Source organism: Delphinus delphis, chromosome 3, assembly GCF_949987515.2.
Source record: "Delphinus delphis chromosome 3, mDelDel1.2, whole genome shotgun sequence".
Taxonomy (NCBI): domain Eukaryota; kingdom Metazoa; phylum Chordata; class Mammalia; order Artiodactyla; family Delphinidae; genus Delphinus; species Delphinus delphis.
The window spans coordinates 164,412,720-164,430,449 of NC_082685.1; the positions used below are offsets into that span (position 1 = coordinate 164,412,720).

General features: G+C 43.9%; 1 protein-coding gene across 1 annotated transcript; it reads left to right on the forward strand.

Annotated features, from left to right (window-relative positions):
* Positions 1-35: 35 nt before the first annotated feature.
* On the forward strand, positions 36-16,479 carry ATPSCKMT (ATP synthase c subunit lysine N-methyltransferase). Its single transcript, XM_060009672.1, has 5 exons — positions 36-53; positions 5,941-6,230; positions 7,772-7,909; positions 9,420-9,470; positions 16,112-16,479. The coding sequence occupies exons 1-5, from the start codon at positions 41-43 to the stop codon at positions 16,280-16,282; spliced, it is 663 nt and encodes a 220-aa protein (XP_059865655.1). The 5' UTR covers positions 36-40; the 3' UTR covers positions 16,283-16,479.
* The last annotated feature ends 1,251 nt before the right edge of the window (positions 16,480-17,730 follow it).

Here is a 17,730-nt window from a genome sequence, read left to right on the forward strand (position 1 = left end):
GAGTCCACTTCCTGTTTTTAAAACTACCGGGGATCTCGCGATGGAAGAAGGAGGTGAGCGCGGCCGGGCGTGATGGTGTGTTCCGGGCGCGGACGGGGGCGCGGCGTGGGCCTCCTGGGCGTGGTGGTCAGTCAGGCGGGATGTCAGCGATGCAGCAGGTCCGTGTCGGCGCGGCGGGACTGGGAGCTGCGGGGCCGCTGCTCGGGCTCGAGGTCTGGGGTTCGGTGCTCAGTGCTTGTACCTGCGGCGGTCCTGGTATCTGGCCACCGGGAACTGTTCTCAGCGCTTCAGAGCGAATAACTCACTTAATCCGGAACGGTCTTCTGAGATGTGGGCACTGGAGTCACACTGTCCGGGTGGGGATCACAGCTCTGCCACTTACTAGCTGTGTCTTTGGAGAAGTGACTTGTCTGCAAAAATGGCAATAGTAACAGTAGCATCTCTGTTTACGGCTGCTTTACGGATTCAGGGAGAACAGTGCCTGGTCCCTAGCAAGCTCTGTTTGTTTGTATTATGTGTTTGTTAAAGAGATTTGTTTGTATTTGTGTTTGTTAAAGAGATCGCCGTTTTGCACGAATACTCCAGTAACTTGCCCAGAGTTACCCAGCTAGTAAGAAGCAAAATGGCCTGGCCTTGCGCTAAGAGTCCCACTCTGAAGCCCTGTGTTGTGCTGCCTCTGAAAGATCTTTTCCTGGCAACCCTATCTAAGTAATACCAGGTCCTCTGAATCCCCTCTGCTGCTTTTTCTTCGGAGTGCTGATCACGACGTAATACTTTCTAGGTTTAGACTTATTTATTATGGGTTTCCAGTCTCCCTGCACTCTAGCTGCTGTAGAATAGGGACTTACCCTGCTGTATTATTCCTAGCTTTTATCGGCTGCTCAGATGTTGAAATGAATGCGTGGGTTATAACATTTAACTGTGGCCTGAAAGTTAAGAACTGGCTTTGTCACTGGATGGTTGGTGGTGGGCATTTAACCTCTCCTGTTGCTTGGCCCACTTCAGTGGTGCTCCGAGGACATTTTGGCTCTGGTCTCAATTCACTTTGGCTTGGCCAAGTCAGCGTTTCCTCATTCACGGTGATGAATCCTGTAATCCATTTGGTTCATTAGATTGTCCTGAAGTATAGGAAATGTCTAAGGATGTCCCCTATGCAGTTTATTTCCTGTCAAAACATGGAAAAAAAGTTTTTTTTCTAATGTCAATACATTCTCTATTTCAAAAAGACACAAATGACGTTAGACTAGTACAAGAAAGGCTTCTTAAGGGACAAAATAATATACGTTAAAGGGACATAAAATATATGCTGTAGTTTTTCAGCCTGTAGGTATATGCAAGTACACGGTGAACAGCCCTAAAATATTGTGACGTTCAAATATAAACCCCACTTTAAACAAACGTCAGGTCCCAATCCCCAAAAGGCCTGTCCTTTCTTCCTGGCCTTTTTCCTTTGGCTTGAACTTGGATAAGAACCCTGTACCTTTTTGTGCCTCTGTCACTGCCTCTAGCTTTGGCTGACCCAGATCTGTCACTGAAAATTGAGATTTTCAACCATTATCAGAAGTCAATAACTAGGCAAGGCTGGAGACAACAGAAGTTCACTCTTTTGGGTCATTTACTTTCGACAACTGGCTCCCTCCAGGTGCTCAAAAATAGCCAATGGTCCCCACAGCTCTCATGTAAAGGAATGTTGCCATGTTCAAAAGAGCACATGTGACGGAAATCTTATGTCATTTATATGACAGTATGACTGAATCTAACATGTTCCATCCAGAGGATTAGACATTTGTAGAAGCAGTCTTGATTTTAGCTTTGAATCTTTAAGGATTGGCTTTCACTGATAAAAATCAGTACATTTTTTACTGAACGGACATAGCAATATTTTGGATATATACATTGGATTTACATAGTAACTTCTTCAAAAGCTCATGCAAGTTTTTGTGACGTTGAAAGACTTTTGCAGGTCTAAAAGCTTGACACAGAAGATTGAGTGATTTCATCGAGGGGTACACTGCTGCCAGTGTTGACTTTCTAAAAAACACAAATATTGTAGTGCTTTTGCACAGAAAGTTTCATCCCAGTGCATAAGAATAAAGTACATGTTTAACCTGGTGTGCAAGGGCTCCCCCGTCCTTCCTGTTTTATCTCCCACCCCATGCTCATCAAACTGCTCCCCCGCCTTCCATGCCTTGGTTCCAAGGTGTCCATCCTTCTTTTGAGAATGTCCCTTTTCTAATACAGGCATCCTTTGCTTTTTGAAAATGAACTTTACACCACTTTGCTTTTGTGAAAAACCTACATTAGTCCCTGTTTTCCCAAACTGAAAGGAGTCCAAAGAAGGTTTTTGCTTTCATGACAAAGGGGGAAAAGGGAACACAGCGTGCTGACTTAGTTTTGCAGGGAGCTGTCCCGGAGGCAGTGTGCACCCCGGCAGCGGGAGCAGCCCCGCCAGGCTCCTTCCCCAGAAACCCCACTCAGCATCCAGCCGCCACAGCCCTGAACTGTGTCTGGGAGCATCCGTGCTTCACCTAGATTTCTTTTGCTTTAAGCCGTTTGGCTTACGAAAGATTTCATGGAAACACTCTGCTTTTGGACAGTGGGGGAAACCTGTACCCTCACACCCCGCTCAGATTCTGTTTCTGCCGACACCTTCCCGGTTCCATCATTGGGATCAGTCTTTCCTCCACCTCCTGTCGTATTCCCATGGCGTTTGGTACACGTTAGAGCATCTCTCACAACCTGCCTTGTAACTGTCTCCACTGGGCCCCCACCACTCACTCAGGCTAATGGGGGCCCTGAAGACCAGGAGTTCATCACATCTTTTGCTGATTAAGTTGAAGGGCCCATGTGTACACAGGTGAAACCGTTTGGGTCATCTGACTCGTGTTGGTCTAATCAACTCCCTATTGGCTTATGCTGACTAGAGAAACAGTCCATCAACAGACAAGTGGATAAACAAAATGTGGGCTATCCATACAGTGGGATATTAAATATTTGGCCATAAGAAGGAATAAAATGCTGATACATAGTACAACATGGATGAATCTTGAGAACATTATGCTAGGTGAAAAGTCACTCACAAAAACCACATACTGTATGATTTCACTCATGAAAGTCTGCTTTCTTTAGAGACAGAAGGCAGATTTGTGGCCGCTTAGGGCCAGAGGGGCAGGGGGGAGGATGGGGGGGTGATGGCGAAAAGCATAAGGGGTTCCTTCTGGAAGTAATGAAGAAGTTCTGAATTTAACTATGGTGATGGTTACACATATCTGAATCTACTAAGAACCTTTGAATTGTACACATCAGATGGGCAAATTGTATGATATATGAATTACATCTCAATAAAGCTGTTAAAAATTATTGAGCCCCCCTGTGATAGTATTGAGAGTAATAATAATAGTGGCCAGTAGTCATCACTTTCTCCCTCGGGCTGTGCTAAGGGCTTTATATGCATTGTTTATTTAACTGACCCAATAACTCTGTAAGGATAGTATTATTTTAGAATGTTACAGGCAAGGAAACTGAGCCTTAGCAACAACTAGTGCCAGACAGCCTGTTCAGTTCTGAGACTCCAGAGTTGTGTGGCTGGAATCTTCCTAACCACTGTCCTCTACAGTTGGAATGCCTGCAGGAGGATTTTACACAAGGCAGGACAGATGTGCCTTGACTTATAAAAAAGAAAAATCAAATGCACTTCTATTAGCATGTAAGTTCCTCCATACAATGCTGAAAAGTATAAATGAGAATGTATTTAACACTCTTGCTTTCTATCAAACACAGTCACTTTCCTAAACTTTACTTTTACTTTACTTCCATCACCTGCATCAGCAATAGACTTTTGTTGTTGTGTCTGAACTGGTTTTCCTCCCTGATACTAGTTGTAAAACTCACTTCAGGGCACCTCGGGCAGCAACAACAAAGCTGCAACAAAGATGCTGAGGTGGGTCAGCTCCTCCCCCCACCCCCCCAAGCAGTGACTCACAGCCGTGGGCCAGCTTCTGGTGTGTCCTGTGTTCACATTTGGACCTCACCACAGCTGTGACAGATGACCACATCTCATGGGTATGGTAGGCGGAAATAGGTCCATGTTTGAATCCCCGGACCCTGCGAGGCCGCTACCTGGGGAGCAACTTGGCAGATGTGGTTAAGTTAAGGACCTTGACGTGGGGGAATTATCCTGGCTTGTCTGGGTGGGCCAGTGTGCTCACAAGGGGAGGATCCCTTTCCTATAAAGGAAAGGGGGGCAGGGCTGTCAGAGGAGGTGTCGCGATGGAACCAGAGGTTGAGCGATGTGGGACCGGTGGCCGAGGAATGCAGGTGGCCCATCCTACCCTAGAGCTTCCAGAAGGAACACAGCACAGCCAGCCTATTTCAGGCATCTGACCTTCAGAACTGTACGTTAATAAATGCGTGTTTTTATTTATTTTTTCACACACACACACACACACACACACACACACACTGTATTTTATTTTTACAGGAGATAAATAGACTGACACCAAGCATTGTAAATGGATGACCACGACAAAAGCAACAATGATTGCAATTACCAAACACGAAACACACTCACACTGTGTCATAATGTTGACATTCAGTCCAGGAATCCTCCACTGTAACAGCTCCTTCACTTTGCAGTGAAAATTGATTTATATATTTTTTGTCTCTGAGTCCTCGTGGGATTTTTTTTTTTAATTCAAACAGAAAGTCACAAAAATTATAATCATGCGCATCAGCTATGCGTGTTGTTTTAACCCACCAACTTTGTGGTTATTTCTTACAGCAGCAGCAGGAGACTAACCCAGTGGGCCTTTTGTATGGCTTACTAACGCCAAAACTATGAACACTACTGCCTTCGATGGATAAGACTCTGTTGTCGCCCCTCCTCTCACTCTCCTTTTTCCTGCAGATTCCTGTGGTTTTGGTCTTAGCGCCTCAGTGAGATGGAGAGCTGGTTCAGGGCAGCGATGGGCTTGTTCCCTGTGGGGTTCAGGTGCTGGGCGCTGTTCTGAGTGCTCTTCCTGTATCCCCTTGTTTCATCCTCACAAGGATCCCATGATCCTCACCTTACAGAGGAGGAGACTGAGGTTCGGAGAGGTGAAGGGTCACAGCTCTTAGTGAGGGGCGGAGCCAGGGTCCTGACCTTGGCAGCCTCTGCAGCCGTGCCCTTCTGCTCTTGTGCTGTGCTCATCATTAATCCATTTAGAAATTAATTTCAAGTCAATTTCAACTTAAAAAACTTGAGATCCTATTAGGAATACTGTTCTAAAGGATAAACTCAAGAGGAGGTTATGTAAGTTACCATTTGTTTCCTCTGTAATCAGTGACTAGAGTTTGTTATATTCTGTACTTGTGATAACATTGAAATGCTTATTTTATTTTTTGTTCTTTGTGGATCTGCTTTAAAAATCTCCTTATTACCATATTTAGTAAAACCTGAGTTTTGTCTCCTCTGTACTTCAGAATTGAATTTGTACAACTGGATAATTGATGCCTGACCAATTTTGATGTAGAATACTTTCATCCTATTTGAAATAGGGTAATAGTCAGACATTTTCATGCTTATTTCTTTATGGGGCTTTGTTCTGAACCATAAAAATATGGAGTACATAGTTAATATTTGAATTAACGGATACTGATTCATAAAATACCAAATAGATTGGAACACATTGTTTTCTAAGGAAGATGCCTAGAAAAAAAATCAATATGTTGGAAAGAAAAGGTTTTAGTCTTCCATGAGTATTGAATACTTTTCTGTAAAACACTTTAGTTGCTGGACTCTAGAACTCATTGTGGAATTCTACATTTGTAATTTAAATTGTATTGAGCAAAATTATCCTTTAAAAATGAGTTTATTTGTCAATAAGAATTGTAAAAAAAACCCACTACCTTGGATTTCCGATTTGGTGCTACATATATCTTTTCTGCTTGCTCTCAATCCAGGGACACCCCCAGAAACACTTAAAGAAGAAAGGCAGTCAGGATGTGTTCCACCTACAAGTCTTGAGGGCAACAGTTTGAAGAAAAGCAATTGGGGGTTCTTATTTACTGGCATTGTTGGGGGGACGCTGGTGGTTGTGTATGCTGTGGCCACACCGTTTATAACACCAGCCTTCCGAAGAATCTGTTTGCCTTTTGTACCTGCAACTGCAAAGCAGATTGAAAATGTTGTGAAAATGTTGCGATGCAGGAGAGGACCCCTGGTAGACATCGGTAGTGGCGACGGACGTATCGTGAGTTATGCGAAGATGTTTTAAGGTTTATGTTGTTTTAGGTTTTAAGGTTTAAAATTTCTGTTTCACATTTCTTGTGAGGCTTATGCAAAGACTTGCTAAATTGACAGCCTAATTAAAGTCATTTAATTTTGTGTTTGTTTGGCTGAACTTCTAAGCCCTTCAGCGGGATTTTGGAATTTATTTTTCTCAGATTTAATTTTTCTTAAAGGTGAAAGTGCACTGTAGATCTGCCAGGTAAAAAGGAACAACTAATTTGTAATTATGAAGTTGTCCATTAAAAATCTTAGGCAGTAGAGGTGACATAACCAGAAGAAACATGTTAAGTCATGTAGTTTGTTTTACATTTTTTGCATCATAAATGCTTCTACATTTACCTGTATTTATACAAGTATCATAATTCCTGTGTGGTAATATTGAGTTAAATAAGGAAGAGCCAATGTGTTGAGCCCCACTTATCCAAAAATCAGACTTTCAGTGACTTCGGCTCATTGTAACCCCAGCTGGGAACCTATAAATAAAGACTTAAAGCCACTGACTGGCCAATGGTGTCCCTCGCTGGGCAAGGTGGCACCATCTTTAGGCCTCCCCCCAGATGATGAGCAGAAAGTGAGGATAGCAGAAGCATAGGCTCGTGTTCTGGAAACATTTAGTGTGGAAACCAGCAGGGTACAGCACCTTTCACTGCCCCTGCAGACGTGGACCCTGCAGTTTCATGGTAGTGACCTGGAATAATCAGCAAGAGTGACTTGTTTTGAAGAAATCCGGGGATTATATATTAACTAGGAGGACATTTTAAAATCCAGATATGAACGCTTTACATCTCTGGATGGTCTCTTTCTGGTTTCTAAGAAAATGGCAAAGGGGCGACACCGTAGTTACTTGGGAAATTGCCGTAGATGGGACAGTTCCTTCAGGGCTGCTCCCTTGAACGGCGGTGGCAAAACAGGGTGAGCAGAGACCGCAGCCCAGCCCACTGTCCCTCTCACCTTTGGAGGCCGGGGACGTTCGGCACTTGACTTTATCCTGACTCGTTCCATTTTGCTTTTACCTGTTGTCGATTTTGAGCGAACCATCTTTAAATACCAAGGAAATGTGTAATTAATTGCAGGTTCCTCACTGACCGGTTGTTCTCATTGCATGTTACAGCTAGTTCACAAAACAGTCTCCAGGCTCGCTCAGTTCGCCTGCTGCTGTTCCGTCAGTGATGGAAGGAGAAGGCAGGTTTTCAGAAACTTTTTGTCAGCCCTTCCTGGGGTGGGCCAGTCCAGAATGAATTAGGCAGCTGTCCAAAGCAAGCCTGTTCTGATGCTCAAGGTGAAATCTTCGACAGAAAAATAAGAAAACTGAGTTTAAATGGACGGGCATTACGTTGTCCACAAAGCTATTGTAACTTCAGAGCCCCACCTTTAAATGGTGTCTTGAACAAACACCTTTTGATTGGATGTTTTATGATTATAGACCATAAATAGGAAGTTTTCATATCATTTGACTATGTGAGTTGATGTTTTTCTTATTTTGAACATGGCCTCTCCCCACAGGTAATAGCAGCTGCAAAGGAAGGATTCACAGCTGTGGGTTATGAATTAAACCCCTGGCTCGTCTGGTACTCCAGATACTGCGCTCGGCGGGAAGGGGTGCAGGCATCGGCCAAATTTTACATCTCAGACTTGTGGAAGGTAAGTAAGGCAGAGGATGGTGCTAGGAAACTCCACCCCCAAACTTTATAATTCATGATTAGTATGACTGAGAACTGAAGATGTATTAAAAGAAGAAATATAAGTGTATATTTCAGCATAATGAAATGTGAACAGCTTTTAAATTGATACATTTTACAAATCAACACTACTTTAGAGTAGAAACTTCAGGTTTATAACTTATAGGTCATGTGAATACTAACATTTTATTTACTCAATTTAAAAAGTTCTCATTTCTATTTATTATGCAGTGATAAGATTTGGATCTCTTTTGGAAGTCTTATGCATCGTAATATAGGCATTAACTTGTTAATGTCATTCTTGGTAAATAGTAGGTGTGTGTGTGTGTGTTTGTATGTGTGTATGTGTGTGAGTGTGTTTATTTGTGTGTATATGTGTATGTATGTGTGTGTGAATGTGTGTTTGTGTGTATATGTGAGACTGTTTATGTATATGTGTGTTTGTGTATGTGTGTGTATATGTGTGTGTATGTGTGTATGTGTGTGAGACTGTATATGTGTGTTTGTGTATGTGTGTGTCTGTGAATGTGTATTTATGTGTGTGTACATGTGTGTTTGTATATGTGTGAGTGTGTATATGTGGTTTATGTGTGTGAGTGTGTATATGTGTGTATGAGTGTGTGTATGTGTGTGTGTGTGTGTGTGTGTATGTGTATACATACCTAGAGAGAGACAGAGATGGTGCAGGAGAAAAGAAGGGATCCACCAACCATGCTGTCATGGTTCCTCCATGTCTTCATAAAGCACAAGATATTTCTAAGTTTACTTGTTCTCTAAAAAGTGCCCTGTAATTTTGCTTTAGGAATGCTCCATAAAATGCTTTTTCTTAAATAACAATTTCCCATTGTAATATTGTCATCAGTAGCTTATAAAAATTCACTCGAGTTTTATTCTGTATATACGTAAATGATCTCTCCATAGAGTAAATAAAACTTTTATTGGGCACTAAGAATTTTGACTGGTGAAGCACTTTTTCCCCCAGTTTTCCAACTAAATACCATTTCATTGCATCTTTTACTTAGTATTTTAGAGAAGAGGAGGGGGGCTAGAATTCTAAGGATGGCTCAACAGGAAAAACAGGTGGTTCTGAAATCCCTTGAGCTCTTGCTAAGCTCGTTTGGTAGAGAGTGGAGTAGAAAGTGGGCCAGGGGTGCAGACGGCCCGGGCTACCTTGATGAGCACCAGTGGTCCCTGGATGAGTCACTGCCTTTCTGACAGTTGACCCCGGGCGGCCCTGCATGGAGTGGCTGTGAAGATGAGATGAGATAACTTACGGGAAACTTTTGGAAAACTGTAACAGATGAACTAACACGGGCGAAAGTGTGAATGTGGGAAATCTTAAAAAGCACCACTCTTTGCGAAAACCCACTGTCGGGTGAAATGGGAAATTGATACTCATTTTGAAATAAAACTTAAGCTAATGTATGGCTTTCAAAAATTAATCTGTGAATTGTTTTTTCCCTCCCCTTTAGGTCACTTTTTCGCAGTACTCAAATGTTGTTGTCTTTGGCGTGCCCCAGATGGTGAGTATGCACTCTCCTGCCCCCTGCGTGTTTGGTTCTAGGTTATGAGGGGGCTTCCAGCCCGAACAGACCACCTATCTCAGGCCTGCTCCCCCATGTGCAAAATGACAGCCTCCCAAGATTCTGAGGGAACATCGGATTTTAGATCATTGGTTTAACAAAGTACTTCAGGGCCCTAGAAGATTAATCATAAAAGATCCAGTCTTGTAGTTTAAAACTTTTGCTTCAGATAAAGGTCTCAATGATCTACCTAAGCCCTAAAAATTCCAGTCTGAAAACTACTTTATGAGCTCCTGGTGTCTAATATGGGTGGATATTTTCACGTTCACTCACTTATATTCTGCTGAAATCACTTGGGAAAGTTAAGGGAATGTTCCCTTGGAGCTGATCATTCCTTGGATTTTGCAGTGAGATGATTTTCAGGGTGCATGAGCGTTGACTAGTTTCAGCTGACCTCAGTTGACTGATTTGTATTGAACTCTGACTCTGTACTTTCACAAGTGAAAATGCTGCCGCATCAGACTGAAAATGATCCTAAATTTAGCCTTTGGAAAGGTGACCAGAATGGGATGCTTTCATTGTAATTGTTGGTTTACAGACCATAGTAAGAAATCCCCCTTCACTTTTCAAAGTATATAATTGTAGCCATAATAATCTTGGTAAAATTGGATGTTTGCTGAAATGCCACTGTATGACTGATATGATTTTTAATTTAAAAAAAAAGAAATTTACTTTTTTTGTTGTTATACCTTCTTATTCATACCTTACTTTTTGTTTAAGATGTCTCAACGCTGGAGAAGTTTTGTCTTACTGTTAGGACTTTCAGTGCGATGCCATTTTCTTTAAAAAGTCTATTTAGAAGTGCTTTTGTTAGATATTCTTGAAAGTGACAGGAGCTTATATGTTCGTAATTCTTAGCAAGCCTAAAATTAAGATGAAACCTCCACATCTAAACTTCTGTTATAGAAATGAAAAGGGGTAGAAAGGCATGATCCCTGGTTATTAAAAGAAAAGAAAAAAAACTATTTAGGATCGTAGAATTGCTATGGAATTTGATGGTTATTTCCTGCTTATTGTGAAGTTTGGGCATTCTTTTGGAATAATTAGCATTTTGGGGCAAATAACTTTAATTTGAAATCTGTACTTTCTAAAAATAGAAAGTTGCTGTTTATTCCTCGCTGTCTTGAGAGGCCCCGTGGTGGCCGCAGCAGCTGTGTCCCAGTGGGGGGCAGCAGTGGCCTTTGCTGGGCTCTAGTTCCTTGTGCTTCTAACCACTTTTGTAGTCAGTTTTGGGAACTGTTCACTCAAGGGAAATAAGAGTGTGTAATTTTGATGAATACTGTTACGATTATTGTCCATTCTTCTGTACACAGAGAAATCTTAAATAAGGAACTTGCAGCATTTCACTGTTCCCAGAAAAAGAGAGCAGGTGAAATACACGAGGCACCCACGTTCCCTGGGTTAAGAGGGATTCAGCCAACTTGGAGTCTTCCATGCAGGGGGATCGATCGGGGTGCAGGGCCCAGATGGCTTCTGTGGGTCTGGGGGCCCTGGTTTCCGGGTGGAGGGCCCTGCTTTCCCCCTTGTCAAGCTTTGCCTACGTGGAGGCAGTGAGCGGAGGGGAGTGCTCCCAGGGGACTCACGGGGCCGGGTCGGCCCTCTGCGGGTCGTGTGAGCGCTGGAAAGTTCTTCAACCCGTCTGGGCCCCATCATGCCATTTTCTGTTAATAGAATGCATTTCCCTGGCCAGTTTCCTGGCAGTGGCTCGGTGGCTGGACAAAGCCAGCATGGCAGGAAAGGTTTCCAATGGCAACTGAAGCACACATTGGCCGCGAGAAGCCGGAGGATGCTTAGGGAGCTCCAGAGGTGCGGACCCTGGTGTTACCCATCCTCACTCTGCTCCTGGTACCGGACTGGTGCTTCCTAGCAGCTCTGTGCAGTGGTAGCTCAGATGAGAGCGGCCCTGACCTTTGATCCTGGGTGTGTGTCCGGCGTAGCAGGAGTAAGGGTGCCAGTGGACCTGGCAGGCCAGTGCTAGGATGGTAAACAGCCGCACTTAACATAAGCTCATGCCCCAAGAGTGTCTTTTTGGAATGTGGAGCAGATCGGTTGTGTCCTTGTTGAAAACCCTTCCGTGACTTCTTGCTACCTGAAAGCAGTGAGGGTAAGGCCCGGCCCTCCACATGGCCCGAGCGGTCCTGCTTCCGCCAGCCCTCTGCACACCAGCTCCATCCTTCTCTTGGCCCTTAAACTGTACTGTGTGGGGTTGTGTGTGTCCTTCCCTCTGACTTCAGTGCCCCCAGCTCTGGGCCTGGTTAGGGAGCGTCTGCTCAGCACTCGCAGGTCGGATGTCTTTTCCTTCGAGGAGCCATCCCTGATCGCCCTGTGAGACAAGCCCCAACACCCCCGACTTCCAGAGCCCTTTCCTCTCTCTGAGGACACATGGCCGCACGTTTCCTTGTGCGATGGCTTTGGTGCTGTCGGCCATGGGCGCCGCGCACTGTGAGCTCAGGAGCAGGGCGGACCTGTCGTCCTCGCTGCCAGACCTCCAGCTCAGCAGCACCCGGCCCCGTGATGGCCCAGGAAACGTGTGTCAAACGAACGGATGAATATCGTATAAATACACGCATTAAGTACACTCTTCCAGTGGGCTATTAAGTTTCGTAACTTCAGAGGATGACTCCTTTAATTTTAGTTATGAATCCTGTTACGACTTGATGAATGAAAATACTATCATCATGTTCTGATCAAGAAACATGATTCATGACCGAATCATTTATCATTCATTCATTCATTCAGGAGCAGGTTCCAGGAGCAGCAGGGAGGTGGGCAGGAGGAGGGGAGCAGGGGAGAGGTGGGGTCCGAGAAGAGACAGGGCTTGGGCGGGAAGGACACAGGCTGCCATGGGGAAGAGATGGGGAGGAGCCAGGGGACGGGGTCTGAGCTCTGGCAGGCATCTGGGCCATCGATGGAGCAGCTGGTGAGAGGTGGTCCAATTCTGGATGCGTTGTGAGGAGAGAACCAACAGGGTGAGCAGGCAGATCCAGTTGGGGGCACGAGGGAGGAAGGAGCCCAGGGCGGCCCGAGGTGTTTGGCCTGAGCTGCTGGAGTTTGCTGAGCCCGGAAAGGTGCAGGCAGAGTGTGCAGGGACGGGAGGGGAGACCAGGAATTCCACGTGGCCTGTGCAGTCTGGGACGCCTGTGGATATGTCAGGTGGGCGGCGGTGGATGCCAGGAGTCTGGGGCATGGGGGGGAGGGCTCGTGGGACATTAGTACCAGGAGTTGAAGCCAAGGAGTGGCTGAGGTCACCTGGGGAGGGGCCGGAGCCGTGTAAGGCCTGAGCCTTGACCCCCAGCAAAGGACTCGAGGGGAGGGGGAGGGGGAGGGGAGGAGGGGAGAGGGAGGAGGAGGGGAGGGGAGGGGGACGGGGAGAGCAGGTGTGTATGTGGGTTACTCCAGAAGCCAAGAGAAGCCCGTTCCAGGGAGGCGTGACCAAGTGGCTTGGAGCTGCAGGTGCACTTCTCTAATGTGTCTTACGCCTTTGAGCTGGTTTCAACTTATGTTTAAAGTTTTGAAGATGTAATTAGAACACGATGAGTTCGTGTCACTTTGAAACGTGTAATTGTATGAATAATTTTGAATTTCATTAGGCGGACGTGGCACATCATGGCTTCTCTTTGTGTATGATATCAAGACCCAGGTTTGTTGCATATTTATGTGTAATTTAGTCAGTTAATTTCTTATGATTAAAATAGTGCCTTTCATTTGTACGTTTATCTTGACTTAGCATATGACAGTCATTTGGAAATAAAAGATCTGTAAAAAGGAAAAGAAGAATGGTAATGTGAATAAATTTATAATTGTCGTTTCTGTGAACAAAATTACCATAAGAAACATCTGATATTTTGGAAAAACACATATTGTCCTATTCTTTGCTTATTTAATTTTTTCCTTCAAGGAAGAAAACTTTTCCTTTTTTTTATTTTTTAAAAAAGCAATCTTTTACTAGCTGTTAAAAGAATGGAAATATTCCATCCTTAATGGAATTTATTCTTTGTTATCTTGGTATTGATTCTAATGAAGAATCAGAATTCTGGCTCACTGCAGCCATAGGTCAGGTTAGAGGAATTTTTCCAAACCTTTCTTTGAAGATATATAGGTGAGGAATAAAATCTTCCTAGAAGCCCTATTGATTTGTTCATCTTGATTTAATTGGTTACTTTTAAAGGGAGTAGGTTTTGCTCAGATCTTGGTTTCTAAATATCGTTTCTCACTCAGAGGAACCGGGAATGTTTGAGAAATGGCTGATTCCGGGGCTGAGGAAGGGAAGACACAAAAGCCTGGAACATTTTGTTGAGCCCAAATAGCAGGAGGTGCTCAGAATGTTTGATGGGGCACATCGACAGGAGAGAGAAGCCAGCTTGAGGGAGTTCCCAGTGGCCAAGCTGGGACAATTTGTGTGCTAGAGTAAACAAGGACGATGGTGGGTTGTAACCCATCGAATGAAGTGAGAATCTAGGAGTTCACACTTACAGTGATGGAGAGACAGAAGGGAAAGCTATTCCTCGACGTTTTGACTGTCGATCTGGGAGGAAGGATGGAATTAGCAAATTGCCACTTTCAGTCCTTACAGTAAAACTTGACTCAGGCAGAATCATCAGGAATGCTGCATTGAGTGGGGCAGCTGGATGAGCAATAGGACATTTGCATCTTCTCAAGGCGTCTCCCCGCAATTGCTTACCCATTGCAAAGGAGCAGTAGTAGCCAAACTGGAGACACCAGAAAGCTCCTTGACTGAGTGGTACGTCACCCTCAAAGCAGGAGGACCCCATGGACTCGGGACCGTGGAGCCCTGCAAAGTCCACAGCCCCGCTCGTGGGGCGTTGCCAAGGACGCGCGCACCGAGTCATCATGAGCCCGTGTCAGAGGGATGCCCGGTAAATAACTGGCCTGTGTTCTTTCTTTTTTTTTTTTTTTTTGCGGTATGCGGGCCTCTCACTGTTGTGGCCTCTCCCGTCGCGGAGCACAGGCTCCGGACGCGCAGGCTCAGCGACCATGGGTCACAGGCCCAGCCGCTCCGCGGCATGTGGGATCTTCCCGGACCGGGGCACGAACCCGTGTCCCCTGCATGGGCAGGCAGACTCTCAACCACTGCGCCACCAGGGAAGCCCTGGCCTGTGTTCTTAAAGGAGGTTATTGTCGTGAGAGACTAAAGGAGGCTGAGGAACCATTACAGCTCCATGCAGTGTGGGAGCCCGGCTGTGGGACAATGTGAAGGACATTACTGGGACATTTGACAAAATTGAGATGCTATTGGAATTATTATTACTGGAATACAATGTTAAATTTCCTGAATTTGATAATTGTGCTGGGTCTCTTTCTTAGAAAACACCGAAGTATCAAGGAGTAAAGGGCCATGTTGTATGCGACCTGTTCTCAAGTGGTTTAGAAAAAATGTTCAGAGAGAGGGGAAGAGAGCAATAAGACAAACTATTAAAAATTGGTGAACCTGGGTAAAGGAATACAGGAGTTCTTTGCTCTATTCTTGCAACTTTTCTATAAATTGAAATTATTCCAAAATAACAAAGGAATAAAGTAGAAAAGATGTTTTTAGGAGGTGAAGGTGGTAATATAATTTTAGGACCTGAAGATAAAATTTTAAGCAGCTGTTAATTTGCTGACGTAATTACAATGTCAGTACTCTTAGCAAGCAGTAAAACTCCTCCTTCACAGATAGTAATAAAATTATGCAAAAGTGATAAGAGGATTTTATTTTTTATAAGTTATGTTGACTATCAAGAAATTAATTATCAGTGTATTATGGATGCATTTTTAAAAACTATGAAATAGCGGGCTTCCCTGGTGGCGCAGTGGTTGAGAGTCCGCCTGCTGATGAAGGGGACACGGGTTCGTGCCCCGGTCTGGGAAGATCCCACATGCCGCGGAGCGGCTGGGCCCATGAGCCATGGCTGCTGAGCCTGCATGTCCGGAGCCTGTGCTCCACAACGGGAGAAGCCACAACAGTGAGAGGCCTGCGTACTGCAAAGAAAAACCCCCCAAAAACAAAAAAAAAACTATGAAATATTTCATCATATTTCAAGTTGGTAGAATGTGTATATTTTTTCATGGTCTAATTATACCATTTTTTGTTGATTTTAGGTGCTGTTGATTTTAAGATGTACCATTGCTATTGGGAAAGAAAAAAAAATGTTGCCAATTATAGTTCTAAGACAATGTCAATTGTACGATGTATCCTGATTTCAGACATGTTAAAAATGTGGAAAAAGATAAATAATTGAGACAGGTAGATTGAAATGTTTAGGTAGGTAAATAATTTAAGGCTGCTTCTCACATTAATTACTGCCACATCATGATTTTAGTCAGGAAAGTGAACTCTGTGATACACATCTGCTATAAATGGCAAATTTTATAATTGATACTAGAATATTCTTATAACTGTTGTTCATGTGACTTCTGTATTTTAATGGATTATTTGATGATGTATTTATGCCCAGGAGTGGTATTTTTACAATCAGTAATTTTGCACAGGCTTTTTTCAGGGATGCAGATACAAAAGGACATTGAGAAATCATTTCCTCCGACTATCCGCTCACTGAAATGATGGCTGTCGTTCTCCACAGATGCTGCAGTTGGAGAAGAAGCTTGAGCTTGAACTTGAGGACGAGGCTAGAGTCATTGCTTGCCGGTTCCCCTTCCCACACTGGACCCCGGCCCAGGTCACAGGGGAGGGGATAGACACCGTGTGGGCCTACGATGCCAGTTCTTTCAGGAGAAGTAAGAAAAGGCCCTGAAGATCCGTGCATTTCCAGTTGGTCATTCAAATATAAACTTTATCCAGAGAATTTTCTGAAGTGTTGGGGGTCTTTGATTTTATAGAGACTTAAGGCTGTGTCTTCAGCAAAGAGGATATTTTTCCTTGTTATGGAATGAGAAATTATGATTGCTTTCCTTAACTTTTGGAGAAAATAAACAGAAGTTGAGAACAGCAGGTAGATTTAAAGCTCCTTTCATGGTGTGTTCAAAACAAATGTGCTTACTGCTTTTCATGCACTCGGGTGTGTGAAAATATGGATGAGCTATGGTTGATGGGTGGGAGAGATGTCAGCAGCTCTTCACATTATAAAGAACATGATGAGCTATGGTTGATGGGTGGGAGAGATGTCAGCAGCTCTTCACATTATAAAGAACATGCTTTAATGCCACAGATGAGAAGAAACAATTTAAAAGGAGGGAATGCATTTGTAAATGTTTGCAATTTCCTGTAACTTTATTCACACTTGAGATTTATCTCTTTTTTTTCTGTACTAGGTCAAAATTAATTTTCTGAAGGATTTAGAGAGGTATTTATATATATATATATAGTTTTAAAATTTTTTTTTAAAAATTTAATTAATTAAGTTATTTATTTATTTTTGGCTGTGTTGGGTCTTCGTTGCTGCACACAGGCTTTTCTCTAGTTGTGGTGAGCGGGGGCTACTCTTCGTTGTGATGCGTGGGCTTCTTATTGTGGTGGCTTTTCTTGTTGTGGAGCATGGGCTGTAGGCGTGCGGGCTTCAGTAGTTGCAGCAGGCAAGCTTAGTAGTTGCGGCTTGTGGGCTCTAGAACACAGGCTCAGTAGTTGTGGCGCATGGGCTTAGTTGCCCCGCGGCATGTGGGATCTTCCCGGACCAGGGATTGAACCCGTGTCCCCTGCATTGGCAGACAGATTCTTACCCACTGCTCCACCAGAGAAGCCCAGTATTTATATTTTATAACACTTATTAAGAATATTTTTTTCCAAAGTTAGTGGATTACTGTATTTTGTTGAATCTAAGCTGTGCATGTGTGTGTAAATGTGTGTCTATAAATACACATTTTAACAAGTCTGAAATTGTGATGTACCTTCCAGTTGATGGTGTCTTATCACTGTAATTGGCAGTGCTGTACTTCATGATGTAGTTGTATGTCACCCACCATAGACAGAATCTCAGATATGATGAACTCTGGTATTCAGAGAAGACACAAGGTATAGTGGAGTAGTTGGTATGGATTTAATAGTAAAATAAACAATCCTGAGCTTTGGTGTAAGCCAGACCTGGGTTCAGATCCTGCTTCCTCATTAGCAGGGACCTTGGACAAGAGGCTTTCCCTTGGTTTCCTGAGCAGCCCTGTCATTGGGATAATGATACACTGAATAGGGGGCTGGGGACCGATCTGTAAAACTCATGGCACAAAGTCCGTGGCCTGTAAGTGGCGTTTA

Excerpts from the sequence above, each read along its gene's own strand:
- ATPSCKMT (XM_060009672.1), top strand. Across the intron at positions 7,910-9,419 it reads ACATCTCAGACTTGTGGAAG|GTCACTTTTTCGCAGTACTC; the intron begins GTAAGTAAGGCA and ends CCTCCCCTTTAG. Across the intron at positions 9,471-16,111 it reads TCTTTGGCGTGCCCCAGATG|ATGCTGCAGTTGGAGAAGAA; the intron begins GTGAGTATGCAC and ends CGTTCTCCACAG.